The sequence below is a fragment of the Sus scrofa genome, chromosome 17 (assembly GCF_054392235.1).
Source record: "Sus scrofa isolate SSC_HxYL_T2T_F1_AM1 chromosome 17, Sscrofa_HxYL_maternal_Yorkshire_Landrace_v2.0, whole genome shotgun sequence".
In the NCBI taxonomy this organism is placed as follows: domain Eukaryota; kingdom Metazoa; phylum Chordata; class Mammalia; order Artiodactyla; family Suidae; genus Sus; species Sus scrofa.
In genome coordinates this window covers 55,214,636-55,230,979 of record NC_139399.1, presented here as the reverse complement: position 1 = coordinate 55,230,979, position 16,344 = coordinate 55,214,636, and the positions used below count along the sequence as shown (strand labels likewise).

The window sequence follows — 16,344 nt, the reverse complement described above, 5'->3', positions numbered from 1 at the left end:
ATGGAAAGGGTGGGGGAAAAAATGTAATTGTAATGTATACACGTAAGGATAACCTGACCCCCTTGCTGTACAGTGGGAAAATAAAAAAAAAATGGTCAGGAGATCTAAATAGACATTTCTTCAAAGGAGACAGACAGATGGCCAAATAGCACATGAAAAGATGCTCAACATCACTAGTTATTAGAGAAATGCAAATCAAAACTATAAGGAGGTATCACCTCATGCTAGTCAGAATGGCCGTCTCAAAAAGTCTACAAACAATAAATGCTGGAGAAGGTGTGGAGAGAAAGGAACTCTCCTACACTGTGGTGGGAAGGTAATTGGTGCCATCACTATGGAGAACAGGATGGAGGTTCCTTAAAAAACTAAAGATAGAACTACCATATGACTTGGCAATCTCACTCCTGGGCATATATCCACAGAAAACCATAATTCAAATAGGTACATGCACTCCAATGTTCACTGCAGCACTATTTACAATAGCCAAGACATGGAAGCAACCTAAACGTCCATTGACAGAGGAATATATAAGAAGGTGTGGTAAATATATACAGTGGAATATTACTCAACCATTAAAAAGAACAAAATAATGACATTTGCAGCAACACGGATGGACCTAGAGATTATCATACTAAGTGAAGTAAGTCAGACAGAGAAAGACAAATATCATATGAGATCACAAATATGTGGAATCTCATACAAAATGATACGAAGGAACTTATTCACAAAATAGAAACAGATTCAAAGATTTCAAAACCAAACTTACGGTTACCAAAGAAGAAATGTTTGGGGGGAGGATAAACTGGAAGTTGGGATTGGCATACACACACCACCACATATAAAATCGGTAAGTGGAGTGCCCGTCGTGGCTCAGTGGTTAACGAATCTGACTAGGAACCATGAGGTTGTGGGTTCGATCCCTGGCTCTGCTCAGTGGTTTAAGGATCTGGCGTTGCCGTGAGCTGTGGTGTAGGTTGCAGACATGGCTCGGAACCTGTGTTGCTGTGGCTGTAGTGTAGGCCGGCAGCAACAGCTCTGATTGGACCCCTAGCCTGGGAACCTCCATATGCCGCAGGTGTGGCCCTAGAAAAGGCAAAAAAAAAAAAAAAAAAAAAAAAAAAAGCCAGAAAAAAAAATTTGGTGAGTAGCAAGACCTATTCTATGGCTCAGGGAAATCTACTCAATACTCTGTGATGGCCTATATGGGAAAAAAAATCTGAAAACAAATGGGTATATGTATACCTATAACTGATTCACTTTGCTGTATACCTGAAGCTAACACAACACTGTAAATCAACGATACTCCAATACATTTTTTTAAAAAAGGAAATCACTCTAGATAGTTCAAGCAGGAAAAGGACTCAGCTCTTTGCATGAATGCATTTCATTGTAAGAACCTGAATCACACGTGAAGTCCTGGATCTGGGAAAAGAATCTGGGAAAGACACGCATTTGATTGACAAGCTCTGCAGCAAGGCCTTCTGGGAGCAGTTGAAGTGCATGGTGATACAGACACTACACAGTTTATGCCACCCCCCTGCTCCCTCCCTTACCTACACTTCAAAATATCAGCAAAAACTCACCTCCCAGAAGGCAAAATGCCCACCCTGAGTGGTAGGTAGTTGAAGCGAGTGGGTCTGCTGACAGGAAGGGTAGGACACAAGTGCAGAGAGATGTAGAGAAATAAATTTAAAACGCATTAGGGAAAAGAAGCTGGGGTATTTATGAGAAGTTATTACCTCGAAATACTGGAATAATACCTCTTAGTGGCCATGGCTGATGGTGGGAACCAAGCCTTAAGAATTAGAAGTCCAGGAGTTCCTGTTGTGGCTCAGTGGTTAATGAACCCGACTAGCATCCATGAGGATGTGGATTCGATCCTTGGCCTTGCTCAGTGGGTTAAGGATCTAGCGTTGCCGTGAGCTGTGGTGCAGATTGAAGACGTGGCTTGGATGCTGAGTTGCTGTGGCTCTGGTGTAGGCTGGCAGCTACGGCTCCAATTGGACCCCTATCCAGGGGACCTCCATATGCCACGGGTGCAGCCCTAAAAAAAACCCCCACAAGCAGGAGTCCGTACATGTATTAAGGAAACTGCCCATTATTGTAGCAACAGAGGAGGGAGCCCTTGAGCTAAGAAACTAAGAAAATCATTCTAACCTTAAAGCAAACTGAAGGTATGAGGAGCCATCATCAAGCAAAAATCCAGACACTCAAAGAGAAGATAGCGAGGTAGCAGGAAGGTGTGAAATGGGATCTGACAGAGAGTAGAGAAAAAGGACAACAGTTCAGAAATAAGGACTAAGTAAAGTAAGAAAGGAAAGGGGGGAAAATAAGAAAAGCAAAGAATAGGAAACAAAAATAAATCGCTTTAAAGCCTGACATTGTCTCTGTGAGGATGCAGGTTCGATCCTTGGCCTGGCTCAGTGGGTTAAGGATCTGGCATTGCCATGGCTGTGGCGTAGGCTGCAGGTGCAGCTCCAATTCGATCCCTAGCCTGGGAACTTCCATATGCCACAGGTGTGGTCTCAGAAAGAAAAAAAAAGAACATAAAATGATTACGGAGAAAGTTTTAAATATTAAAAAGTCAATGGAGACCCAGACAAATAAATAACTCCAGTTCCACAAAGAAGAAAACCAAAACAACAAAATAGAAGAATTATTTAAAACTATAACTGGGGAGGAGTTCCTGTCACAGCTCAGTGGTTAACAAACCTGACTAGTATCCGTGAGGATGTGGGTTCAATCCCTGGTCTCGCTCAGTGGGTTAAGGATCCGGTGTTGCCCTGAGCTGTGGTGTAGGTCACAGATGCAGCTCAGATCCCGTGTTGCTGTGGCTGTGGTGTAGGCCAGCAGCTCCAGCTCTGATTCACCCCTAGCCTGGGAACCTCCATATGCTGCAAGCGTGGCCCTAAAAAGACAAAAGACAAAAAAATATATAATTGGGGAAATACTTCTGAAATAAAAGACTTGAGTCTATACATATTAAAAGTTTACATCATAGTTAAGTATGCGATGTATGTAAGTAAAATGTTTGGACTTTCAAGATAAAAATAGAAGACTTCAGGAAGCCAAACTTCCCACCCCCCCATCAAAAAAGTAAAATCTAAAAGAGTCAAATTGTATGACAGCGATAATCAATGCCAGAAAATTGTGAAGCAAAACTTCGACATTCAAGGAAACAAAGTGTGTCCTGAGGAATTTTTACAACTAATTTGTCCTTGATGTAACAGCCTACAAGAATATATTTCTAAATGTGCGAGAACTCAGGAACTGTTGTTTCTAAGAGCTTCCTTGAAGAGTTTATAAAGGGACAAGAGTTATCCAACCAAGAAACATTTTTGGGAATTAGCAAAATGATCACTGCTGAATACTGAACATTCTAATTGTGGAACTAAGTCTACACGAAGGAGTAAGAAACAGTACATAAATATGCTTTGCTGTGAAAATGTAGAAACAGCAAAACCTCCATCAACTCGGAGGATGAGAGAGAGAGAAGCTGGATCAAAGAGTAAGCTTGCTGATTGCTTTATGTATAATAGCTTCAAGTCAAAGGTTATTTAAAACATAAGCTTCAACAAAATAAAAAACTTTTGTGCCTCAGAGGACATTATTAGGATAGTGAGAAGACCACCTGCAGAGAAAGAGAAAATATTTGTAAATTGGTGAGTGATAAGGGCCTAGGATCCAGAATATATAAAAAACTCTTATAATTCAACAATAAAGAGATAAGCAACTCAATTTAAAAATGGGCAAACTGGAGTTCCTGTCGTGGCATGGAAGAAACGAATCCGACTAGGAACCATGAGGTTGCAAGTTCGATCCCTGGCCTCACTCAGTGGGTTAAGGATCTGGCGTTGCCATGAGCTGTGGTGTAGGTCACAGACGTGGCTCAGATCTGGTGTTGCTGCAACTGTGGTGTAGGCTGGGAGCTACAGCTCCGATTAGACCCCAGCCTGGGAACCTCCATATACCTCGGGTGTGGCCCTAACAACAACAACAACAACAACAACAACAAAAATGGGCAAAATATGATCCCTCAATCCCACTCCTGGGCATACATCTGGAGGAAACTCAAACCTGAAAAGACGTATTCACCCCATTGTTCACTGCAGCACTATTTACAATAGCCAAGAAAGAGGTGGAGGCAACCTGAATGACCATCAACAGATGAATAGATACAGAAGATGTGGTACATATACACATGGAATATTACTCAGTCATAAAAAAGAATGAAGTATCACCATCTGCAGCAACATGGGTGCAAGTAGAGACGCTCATGCTGAGTGAGTTACATCAGAAAGAGAAAGACAAATGCCATATGATATCACTTATATATGGAATCTAAAATATGGTACAAATGAGTTTATTTACAAAACAGAAACATCCTCACAGACATAGAAGACAAATTTATGGTCAGTTACCAAAAGGGAACTGGTGGGGGAGAGATAAATTAGGAGTTTGGTATCAGCAGATATAAAACTACTATATATAAGATAGATAAACAACAAGGTCCCACCATACGGCACCTATATCCAACATCCTATAATAAACCATAATGGAAAATAATCACTTTGTTGTACACCGGAAACTAACACAACATTGTAAATTAACTATATATGTCAATAAAAAAAATTTTTTTGTTTGTTTTTTGTCTTATGGAGGCATATGGAGGTTTCCAGGCTAGGGGTTGAACCGGAGCTGCAGCTGCCAGCCTACACCACAGCCACAGCAACGCCAGATCCGAGCCATGTCTGCGACCTACACCACAGCTCAGAAACACCAGATCCTTAACCCACTGAGCAAGGCCAGGGATCGAACCCACAACTTCATGGTACCTAATCAGATTCGTTTCCGCTGTGCCATGATGGGAATGCCCAATAAAATTTTTTTTAAATAAAAATAAATGAATAAAAAAGGGCAAAGAACTTGAACAGCCTTTTCTCTGAAGAAGATATACAAAAGGCCAGGAAGCGCAGGAAAAGATACTCAACATTATTAGTCATTAGGAAGATGCAATTCAAAATTACAAGATAATCACTTCATACCCAATAGAGTGACTATAATAGAAAATTAATGGAAACTGACAAGTGTTGGCAAGAAGGTAGAGAAGCTGGAATCCTTGTACACTGCTGGTAAAATGGTTCAGCCTCTGTGGAAAACAGATTGAAAACTGTTCCTCAAAAAGGTCGGTACAGAATTACCAGGTAACTCAGCACTTCCACTCCCGGATATATACCTAAAAGAACTGAAAACAGGAAGATCCGGTCCATGACCAAGACATAGGAAGCTCTGGAACTCACCTCCACCCATGGTCACACAAAATTTACAGCTGCACACAGAGCAATTCTCCTGAAAGAAATCCAGCAACTAGCGGAGTTGATTCTACATATTGGGCAAGCGAGAAGATACCCACATTGAAATGGATCTTGGTCTACCCTCAACCACGGGGAGCCACTGAGAACGAAGAAGGCAGCTTCGATAATCACAAAGGTTGAAGAGACAACCAAGAGCCTGGGAGGGCGGAACGCTGAGGTTCACCTCCTACAGGAGGCCACACCATCAAGACTGGGAGAGGAAGCTGTTTTAGCTAATGCCCAGAAGCCAATTCAGACAGCCAAGGAAAATGAAGTCTCCACACTGGATGTTGCACATCTGGAAATCCCTTCCCCACATCTACAGGTAGCTCCCTACCCGGCATACCCGCTTTCACCGCAATCTCCAGCTCGGACCAACAACCCTCAGCTCTGCTTGTCACCAGACAAATCCTGAGACCCACTCTGGAGGGACTCGCAGTGCCTAATTATGTCCCAGGAATATCAGAAAGTTTTGCTGCAACAGCTACTTGGAGGTCCCTGCTCTTTAGGCATCTTCCCTGTTGGAGTCTGAGATGCAGTCTCCACTGGCAGGTACTCCATCCCCCTGGATGACATGGTAACCTCTCCTGCAGTCTCTTTGGAGAAATAAAAGATGAGGCAAAACACCCTGAGTCTCTGCCTCTTTAGAATAATTTAGTGACATGAGCAGTGTCCTCTAGACACCAATAACTTGGACATAGGGCAGACTTGGGTGCGTCCATAAAAAGAAAAAGAAAACAATAAATTTATTTCTGAAACTTAAAAAAATGATTGTTAGGGTCCATATGGAAGAGCGGAAATACTTGTGACATGGACAATTGAAGATATAGATTAATAAAGGGTAATGGACACCACTAGTCACGAAAATGTATTGTGAAGCTACAATTACAAAAGCAATGATGGCACAATAATAAACAGTCAATGAAAAAGAATAGAAACCTCAGACACAGCCTCTGTTACACATAAAACTAGTTTTTATAAAGACGTAATTTCCAATCAATGGCAAAGTTTGAATTATTTACTAAATGTTATTAGGACAATTGCTTAATAACTTAGAAAAAAAATATCTCCCTATCTCATATCCCTATGCCAAAATAGATTTCAGATGAATTAAGAATTAACATGCTTTTCAGAAACCACAAAAAATTCTCAGTAAATACAGCAAACTTGCATCTGACATCAGAGTTAAAAAGGCTCTTCGGCATAAAAACAAAGGGAGAAAACACAAATGAAAAGAGTGATTTGACTACTTCAAAATGTAGAACATTGGTACAAAGCAAAATACAGGAAAGAAATATTTGCAGGCTAAGATTAAAATAAGCATTGGAGTTCTCTTGCGCAGCAGGTTAAGGAACCGGCATTTGTCAGTGCAGTGGCTTGGGTTGCTGCTGTGGTGCAGGTTTGATCCCTGGCTCGGGAACTTCCACATTCCTTGGGCATGGCCAAAAAAAGAAAAAAAAAGAAAAAAAGAAAAAAGCGTTTATCACACTCATTCAATCCTCAGAAGCATCCTATAAAATAAATATTATTATCTCTATTTTATAGGAGAGTAAACGGAGGCTTAAGAAAGTTAAGTAACTTGTCCAAAGTCACATGCTAGAACCTGGAGGCACTAGGATTCAAAAGTAGTTCTGCCCAAGAAGCAGGGTCACAGATACAGAGAACAAACTAATGGTTACAAGTGTGTATGGGGGGAATACAGGGGAGCGGGAGGTACAGACTCTCAGGTAAAAGGCTACAGAGATGTATTATACAACACAGGGAATAAAGTCAGTATTTTATAATAACTCTAAAAGGGCTTTAGCCTTTAAAAACTACATTAAAAACTAAAAAAACGTATTAACACAAATAAAGTTAAAAGGTAGGGCTGATATATATGTATAACTGAATTACTTTGCTATACACCTGAAACTAATACAACATTGTAAATCAACTATATGCCAATATAAAACAAATTTTTTTATATCTGTAAAAAAAAAAGCTCTGCCTGACTCCAGTTTACATCTACTAACGACGTTACCATACTGCCTCTTATGTATGACAAGGTAGTAATATCCTTAATATATAAAGAGTTCTTAAAACTCAATAATAAAAATAAAAGTGACCCCAATAAAAAAATCAAATAATGCACATGAGAAGAGACACAACTGGTCAGTATGAACACATAAAGAAATGCTCTTCCTCACCAATATTCAGAGAGAGGTGAATTAAAATGAGACCCCGTTTTCCACTGGCAGAGAATTTATTTACTTTTTTAAAAATATCCTGTATTTGGTGAGTGTATCTGTTAAGAATTTGGTTGTGAGCAACAGCAACTGAATTTTAGACTGTTTTATTTATTTATTTATTTATTTATTTATTTATTTATTTATTTTTGGTGGCGGTATGTGGCAGCTTGATGTGGGATCTCAGTTCTCAGACTAGGGATTGACCCAGGGCCACAGTGGTGAAAGCGCCAAGTCCTAACCACTAGACCACCAGGGAACTCCTGAGACTGTTCTCCTTAGAGTGCTGCCTTCTCTGTTCAGGATTTGAATGGAGGGGTGGGCAGCTCAGAGGTCATGGAAGAGTCCAGTGGCTCTAACCTGGGTCAAAAGCCCTTCCCTGTGATAGGAAATGACCCGATGATTGGCAGCCAACCAGAATGATAGGAGCTGGGGAACAGTGGCTCCATCAAAGGAAGGGATGCTGGGCAAACAAAAATGAGAGACGTCTACTGCAGAGCGAGCGGGTGGAGGCTCTCCTACACTCATTTCCTTCCTTTCTGAAATGTAATTGGACCGGCTATTCAAAGCCTGAAAATGATTGTGTCCTTTGCTCTAGCATTTCTTTTTTCCTGTTTTTAATTGCAGTTTAATTGACACATAAAATTATATTACTTCCGGGTGTAACACACATAAAGATTTAATATTTGTATACATTATGAAATGATGGCAGCAATAAGTTGAGTTAACATCCGTGGCCATACATACTTAAGAGTTTTCTCCTTGTGATGAGAACTTTTAAAATCTACTCTTTTAGCAACCTCAAATATGCAACCCGATATTATTAACTGTAGTCACCATGCTGTACATTAGAGCTCCAGGATTTATTTAGTTCATATCTGAAAGTTTCACTTTGTACATTTCTACTTTGAAACAAATTTACCCTAAGAAAATAGTCAGAGATGTGGCTCAAAAGGTATGTGAAACGGTCATTGTCAGAGCTTTATGTGTTGAAAGTTTAAAAATAGAAATCTATGTGTTTCACAACAGGGCACAAATTGCATATGCTTGGGCATCTCAGTCTTACAAAATACCAGGTAACCATTAGAAACGACAATATTGGAGAATGCTTCAACACACAGGAAAATGTCTACAACATAATCTTAATTGAAAAAGCATTTCTTGGAGTTCCCGTCATGGCACAGCAGAAACGAATCTGACTAGTAATCATGAGGTTGTGGGTTCGATCCCTGACCTCACTCAGTTGGTTAAGGATCTGGCATTGTGGTGAGCTGTGGTGTAGGTCACAGGTGCAGCTCGGATCCCAAGTTGCTGGGGCTGTGGTGTAGACCAGCAGCTGCAGCTCTGGTTCAACCCCTAGCCTGGGAACGTTCATATGCCGCGAGTGCGGCCCTAAAAAGCCAAAAAAAAGAAAGAAAAGAAAATGCATTTCTTCAATATACATGCGTAGTCTATAATCAGGAAAAAAATTTAGCCTCATCAGATTCTCCTTCTAAACCAAGCTGTTGAGGGGATGCTAGAATTCCAAACATCACATCAGAACATAGAATACAGGGCCTCTCTTTTCCTGAGAGCTTGGAAGACAACATGAGGGATTCGAGTTAAACCCAAGGAAGAACTTCCTGACGGCAAGGGTGGTTTGGGGCTGGAACATCCTCTTCCTTTCTCAGGGTCTCAGATGAGGTATTGCCCCACTTCCAAGACCCAGGAAGCGGATGGGAATCATGGAGAGTCAGTGGCAGACGTCCCGGCCCCAGTTAGGAATGACCTATGTGTCCTTGGGCCAGTCCCCTCCCATCTCCAGCCTACGGTCGCCTCATCTTTCAAGTGGGAGGGTGACCAGGAGGGTCTCGATCTCCACTAGTCCTGCTAAGCTACTTGGTTCAGTGCGGTTTCTTATGGGAGCCCCGCTGTCTCTGTTCCACCAAATGCAGGAGCCAGATGATGTGAAACCTAAGGTGGGATCCTTGGTGGAGAGGATTTTTTTTTTTTGCTCAGGATCCCTTAGGATGACAGAAGGGGTCCCAGAGGCCACCTCCATCTGCTATGACCCGTGACCACAGCCAAACCCAAACCCCTGCTCCAGCCACCCCTGACAGCTGAGCCAGCCCAGGCAGAGGGCAGTTCTACCAGATGCCACTGGAGGTGACCTCATCAAAGGCAAGAAGCTCTCCGGCCCCCACGGGACAGAAAGCCCAAGAGGAGATGACAGGGCGGGCCTCACCCACCGTGCCAGCTGGGGCCAGCCTTCTCCAGCAGAGAGCTCTGCCCTTCCGAGTTTTCCTAGGCATCAAGACCTCTGCAAAACCCCCTCCCCGCCGCCCGGCCAGTCAAAGCTGACTTCTATCCTCTGCCCAAGCCACGGCTGGAGCTTCAAGATCTTAGAGAACCAGGAATGGGAGCAGCTGACTCAACAAATTTTACCCTTTATATAGATGAGAAAAACCTAGGTCCAAAGAGAGAAAGGATTTGTCCAACTCCCAGCCCAAGTCAGCGACACCCGGCAGGACTGGATCCTAGCCCCCAACACCCGGGGCCTGCCCCCACCCATCATCAATTCTTGCACAAGTGCCCTTGCACTGAGGTTCCTGAGCAGGGGCGTGGCCGGGACATGGCAGACACGTGTCACTCCATCCACCCCCGCTCCTTCCTCCCTTGACTCAGTTGCTCTAGTCTCTGAGGCGACAGGTCTTCATTTAGGAGCCTCTGAGTCCATCCTTACTAGTTGTTGGCAGCAGAAACATGAGGGCCCAGAGCCTCCTCCTCCTGGTGGCCCTCCTGGCTTTGGGGAGCCAGCTGCCTGCTGCTTTGGGCAGGAAGAAGGGAGGTGAGTATGGGCAGGTTTCTCTGCTCCAGGGACAGAGGTGGTTTTTACCGCTTAGCGGAGAATCAGGGCTTGGAGGAAGGCCAGTAATGCAGTGTGTGTGTGTGTGTGTGTGTGTGTGTGTGTGTGTGTGTGTGTGTGTGTGTGTGTGTGTGTGTGTGTGTGTGTGTGTGTGTGTGTCTGTGTGTGTGTGTGTGTGTGTCTGTGTGTATGTGACTGTGGATGCCTACTTTTTTTTTCCTTTTCTTTTTAGGGCCACACCCGTGGCATATGGAAGTTCCCAGGCTGGGGGTCGAATCTGGTCGCCTACACCACAGCCACAGCAATGCAGGATCCGAGCCACATCTGCAACCTACGTCGCAGCTCATGGCAATGCTGGATCCTTAACCCACTGAGCAAGGCCAGGGATTGAACCCACATCCTCACAGAGACAACGTCAGGTCCTTAACTTGCTGAGCCACAATAGGAATTCTGACGTCTGCTTCTTAGTGCTTCCAGCAGCTTGCCTTTTGTTTGTACATCTTGATGCCTATCAGCCTGCCTGCGTCTGTAACTATAAACATCTTCCTGCCAGCTCTTTGGTCCTGGTCTGTGCCTGTCACATGTCTGAGTGCGAGTTTGGTTTACACGCATGCATCTATCTCTACATCCATGTGTATCTTTGCACCCGCTCATCTGTGGGATCTGTGTCAGCATATATATTACTTAGGAATGACCACATCCACGTGTGACTGAGCTATGTGCCTGTCCACATGTGTGCCTGTCTCCCTGTGCCTCTGGGGACGACAGGAGACAGCTGGTACCTGCCCTTTGGTTGCTTCCATGGAGGTGTCTGGATCTGTGGGTTTGCAGGGCAGGGAGGTGACCCCCTCTGTCATCTTCTGTGGCCAACTAGGCCTGGTCTGGCCCCTGCCCATCTTTTCTCTGTTCTTCTCGGGCCTTCTCTGTCCCTGCAGCCCCATCTGGGAAAGGGATGCCAGAGCTGAGTAGGGGGTGTGGTTTCTGGGACCTGTTGGGAGGAAGTGCTACCCCTCTACCTCTCTTCTCCCCCACCTCCCCCAAAAGGCTCGATCCCACCTGTCAACAGGTGAGGGAGGCTGGTGCTGATGGAGTAGCTAGACAGGTGCCTCCCTATCTGGGTGATGCCTCCACCTCCACCCCTTCCGTAACACTCTGACCTACATACACCTGTGCAGCCCTGGCCCTGCCTCGGGGGAAGGAGACAGTCATGGGGACAGGTCCCTTCCTCCAGAGGGTCCTGGGGAGCAGTTTCTGCCTAACATATGCCTTCCTCAGAACAGAGCTGTCTCCGTGGGGTGTGAGCTGGTTTGGGGAAGAGAGTGCTCAAAGGTCCCCTAGGCTGAGCCGGGAAGGATGCTGGCAAGTTCCAATGCCAGCCCCGTGCTGGCTGTGATTCATGCACCATCCCCACACTCCTCCTCATTGCAATGTTGTGAGGTCAGGATTATCTTTATCCTCATTTTCCAGATCAGGAAACAGGCTCAATGGGAAACCCTCTGCCCAAGGCCAGAGACCTGACCTTGAGTTAGTGTCAAAGGTGGCATTTGAATGCAGGTGTGTGGAATCAGGGCGACCCCCCATCCCAACTTACTCCTTGTCAACTGCGATCACATGCCTCTCTCCCAGGACTAAAGGGTGTCTTGAGGAATCAGGTCCTGGCAGCTGATAAGGGTGCCTAAGTGGGCACTTTAGGAGGGCTGCTGGGGGCACTGGGAGAGGACGCCCTGATACCCTGCCCAGCGGCTCAGAGGCGGACGAGAGCCAGCGCCCGCAGAACCTGAGCCTGCGCAGAACCTGCCTCATGGTCAAGCAGGATGTGCTGGTCTCCCCTCATTTCACACAACCCCGTTCTGTCCTGACTCTCCCCCATGAGACGGTGGCCTGGCTCTCTAGAATGTCAGACAATGGAGAGTGACAGGGTTGAGCGTAGGGAAGTCTTGGCTTGTGATCGGTAGAAACCCAGACACCTCTGTCTAAAAGACACCCCCTAAGGGAGTTCCCATGGTGGCGCAGTGGTTAACGAATCCGACTAGAAACCATGAGGTTGCGGGTTCGGTCCCTGCCCTTGCTCAGTGGGTTAAGGATCTGGCATTGCCGTGAGCTGTGGTGTAAGTCGCAGACGCGGCTTGGATCCTGCGTTGCTGTGGCTCTGGCATAGACCGGCGGCTACAGCTCCGATTAGACCCCTAGCCTGGGAACCTCCATATGCCGCATAAGTGGCCCAAAGAAATAGCAAAAAAAAAAAAAAAAAAGACACCCCCCTCGATGGAAATCCTATAAAATTGGATTGTGATGATCAGTGCACAACTATAAATGTAATAAATTCATTGAGTAATTTTAAAAAATTAACTTTGAAAAAATAAAAGACACCCCCACCTCACTCATCAGGGCGTCTCTGATATTAAGAGCCCGGCCCAGTGCCTGGTCAATAGTAACTGCCCGACAAACGTTTTCAATGGTTATATGAATAGATCTGCGTCTGCGTGGCTCTGGGCATACGACTGTGTGCGTATGACTGTGTATGCATGTATATGTCTCTCTGTTCACACCCACACATATGCTATATACTCATATATACATATAACTATGTATGTCTGATTGTGCCTATAATTATCTGAGTGTATATATTTACTCATGTAGGCATGTGTATATGACAGTGGGCCTCTATATTTGACTATGTGTATACGTTCCAGTTCATATGTACATACATGGCTGTGTTTATACATGTATATAACTTTCTTGTGAATGTCTGGATCTGTATATACATACGTATAACATATACGCACATGTATATGCACAGATCAAACTCGATTAAATGGCTATTTTTGGGAGTTCCCCTCATGGCTCAGCAGAAACGAATCTGACTAGCATCCATGAGGATGCAGGTTCGATCCCTGGCCTCGATCAGGGTTAAAGGATCCAGCATTGCTGTGAGCTGTGGTGTAGGTCACAGATCAGCTCAGATCTGGCATTGCTGTGGCTGTGGCCTGGGTCAGCAGCTACAGCTCCGATTCGACACCTAGCCTGGGAACCTCCATATGCGGCAGGTGCAGCCCCAAAAATACAAAAAAAAAAAAAGGCTATTTTTATAGATCAAAAGTTGAATATCAGCAGTTTATATGGTTAAGCTCATATCTATGTGTGTGTATTTATCTAAATATGTTTGCATATTTGACCCTGCATGTGTACCTGTGTGTGTGTGTTCAGATATCTGTGTAAACGTGTCTTTCATTCCCTAAGTCTTCCTCTCCCTAAGACATCCCCAGACTGTGTTCCTTTCAGAGAGTATATATGAATACATATGTCTGTGTCTCTATGTAGACACCTGTGAGTGGGGAGCCTGGATTTGGAGGGAAGGTTAGGAAAGGCAGGTGAAGACTTGCGTGTGATGCACTGGGCAAAGGGCACAGCAAAAAGCAGGCCCTACACAGAGAAGGGGCTTGGAGTTGATCAGGAGCCACCAAGTAGAAAGAGCGATGAGACCAGAGAGATGGACAGGCATGAGACACAGCCTTGTTGGCCCAGGTGGAGATCTTGAATTTTGTTTTTCCCTGTCTTTTATGCCATCTGAGTCTCAAACCAGCCCTGGAAGGAGGGAGTCCAGCCTCCCATTTCACAGACAGAAAACTGAGGCTTAGAGTACCGAAAAAAAAAAAAAATTACCAGCCATTTGCAACAATACAGATGGACCTCGAGGGCACGATACTAAGTGAAATAAATCAGAGAGAGAAAGACAACACTGTATGATCTCATTTATATGGAATCTAAAAAATAAAACTAAAAAAAATTAAGCTCCTGGATACAGAAAACAGTTGGTAGTTGCAGAGGAGGGGCGAAATGGGTGAGGGGGGTCAAAAGAAACAAACCTCCAGAAAAACAGTAAATAACCCATGAAGTTATAATGTACAGCAGGGTGACTACAGTTAATAGCGCTAAACTGCATATTTGAAAGTTGCTAAAGGAGCTGATCTTAAACGTTCTCATCACAAGAAAAAAAATTTGCAGCTGTAGATGGTGACCTCTGTTAATGGGGCCTATGGTGATCATTCAAGTACCTACAAATATTAAATCATGGCTGTGCACCTGTAACTACGAGAATGTCAGTGTCAATTAGACCTCAGTTAAAACATGAAATTAAAAATAGGAGTTCCCGCTGCGGCACAATGGGATCAGCAGTGTCTCTGCAGCGCCAGGATGCAAGTTCAATCCCCTGTCCAGCACAGTGGGTTAAAGGATCCAGCGGTGCCACAGCTTCGGCGTCGGTCACAACTGTGCCTTGGATCTGATCCCTGGCCTGGGAACCATAAGCCATGCAGTGGGCAAAAAAGGGGAAAAAGAAAATAAATACATACAAGATAGTTCATGGAAAAAAAAAAATTGCCAAAGGACAGGCAAGAAGTAAGGAGTGGAGAATTTAGATCATCTGATGCCCAGGGCAGCGTTTATGCCTAATTCTGAACTGCCTCCGACTGCGAAATTTGGGGGGGTCTCTTACAGAGAAGTCTGGGGGCTGCCCACCGGATGATGGGCCCTGCCTCCTCTCAGTGCCTGACCAGTGTGTGGACGACAGCCAGTGTCCCTCGAGGATGAAGTGCTGCCACCAGGCTTGCTTCCGCCAGTGTGTCCGAAAGGTCTCAGGTAAGTCTCTCTCCACCCTGCTGACCCCCAGCCAAGCCCCAGGGCCCAGGGCCGGGGCGCGGGAGAGGCTCACTGGGCCCCTGTGTTGCAGTGAAGAAGGGCAGCTGCCCCAAGGACCCACTGCGCTGCCTCAGTCCCGTGCAGCACCTGTGCTCCAAGGACTCAGACTGTCGGGGCCTCAGCCGGTGCTGCCTCGGCGCCTGCGGCCGGGACTGCAGAAACCCTGTCTGAGGTATGGCTGTGTGTGCCTGGGTGAGTTCTTTCCCTCTCTGAGCCCCAGCCCTAGGCAATTCCTCCAGTTCAACAGGGCTTAACAGGTGCCTGCCCAGAAGCCTGGCGCGCCCATGGCTGGAACTGGGGAAGTGGATGCAGGGGTGGGGTTGGGGATGCTGTGAGGATGAGGGAGGAACCGAGGAACCTTGTTCTCTTACTGAACATCCTGCCTCTCCTGGACCACAGCTCCAAACACTCTGGGCTTCAGTTTGCCTTGTGAAGGAGGGTGGGGAGTCCTGCCAGAGTGGCTGGGCTGGGTGGGCCAGGGCAGGGGGTGTCTGGTTGGAGGGTCAGACCCAGAGCTTTATTGTGGGAGGGGGAGGTTAACTCTTTCCTTCTCTCTCCTCAGGTCAATTCCGGCTTAGGATCCACAGCTCTGAACCTCAGGTTGGGGTTCCCTCCCTGCAGGAAGATGGGATGATGGCGGGCCTGGGACCCTGTCACCTAGATGTAGCCCTCTTTGCCAGGGGCAATTCCACCTTCTGATGAACACTGATCTGCTGTCACTTCCCCTGCAACCCATCCACCCCTGGATCCTCCTCCTGGGAGTCAAGGTCAATAGCCAGACCTCAAAGGACTCCTCTCTGTTGCCTGAGCTTCTCAGCCTTCCTAACGCCCACTTTCCCATCTCTTTGGATGTGTGTTTCTTCTACCTGAAATGCCCAGTTCAGGCTGGCCTCTCTTTGTGGAGCCCTGACCCCTCCCTCAGGCAGCCCAACCACTCCAAACGTATGTCCCAGCAGAATTTCCCAAACATCAATCTATTCACGTACACCTGTTTCGCAATGTCTGCCATACCTGCAGGAGAGCATCCTGATATTTTGCGTATTGCCTGTGCTACTATTTACCTAAGTTTTCCCTTAAATGGACTCACTGTTGTATATAAATAAATTCATTTCAAAAGAAAAATTGGATATCACTACCCTACAGGGGACACGCAGGATCACTTGTCACAAATAAGATGTAATTGTATAAGCAGATGCAATGAAAACAGCTAAGTTCCATTGAA

The 16,344-nt window shown here is 45.4% G+C and overlaps 1 protein-coding gene across 1 annotated transcript; it reads left to right on the top strand.

The window, feature by feature from the left end:
* Positions 1-10,321: 10,321 nt before the first annotated feature.
* On the top strand, positions 10,322-15,293 carry WFDC5 (WAP four-disulfide core domain 5). Its single transcript, XM_085004037.1, has 3 exons — positions 10,322-10,406; positions 14,922-15,062; positions 15,154-15,293. The coding sequence occupies exons 1-3, from the start codon at positions 10,322-10,324 to the stop codon at positions 15,291-15,293; spliced, it is 366 nt and encodes a 121-aa protein (XP_084860163.1).
* Positions 15,294-16,344: the final 1,051 nt, after the last annotated feature.

Excerpts from the sequence above, each read along its gene's own strand:
- WFDC5 (XM_085004037.1), top strand. The coding sequence starts at position 10,322 with ATGAGGGCCCAGAGCCTCCTCCTCCTGGTGGCCCTCCTGGCTTTGGGG. Across the intron at positions 10,407-14,921 it reads TTTGGGCAGGAAGAAGGGAG|AGAAGTCTGGGGGCTGCCCA; the intron begins GTGAGTATGGGC and ends GGTCTCTTACAG. Across the intron at positions 15,063-15,153 it reads GTGTGTCCGAAAGGTCTCAG|TGAAGAAGGGCAGCTGCCCC; the intron begins GTAAGTCTCTCT and ends CCTGTGTTGCAG.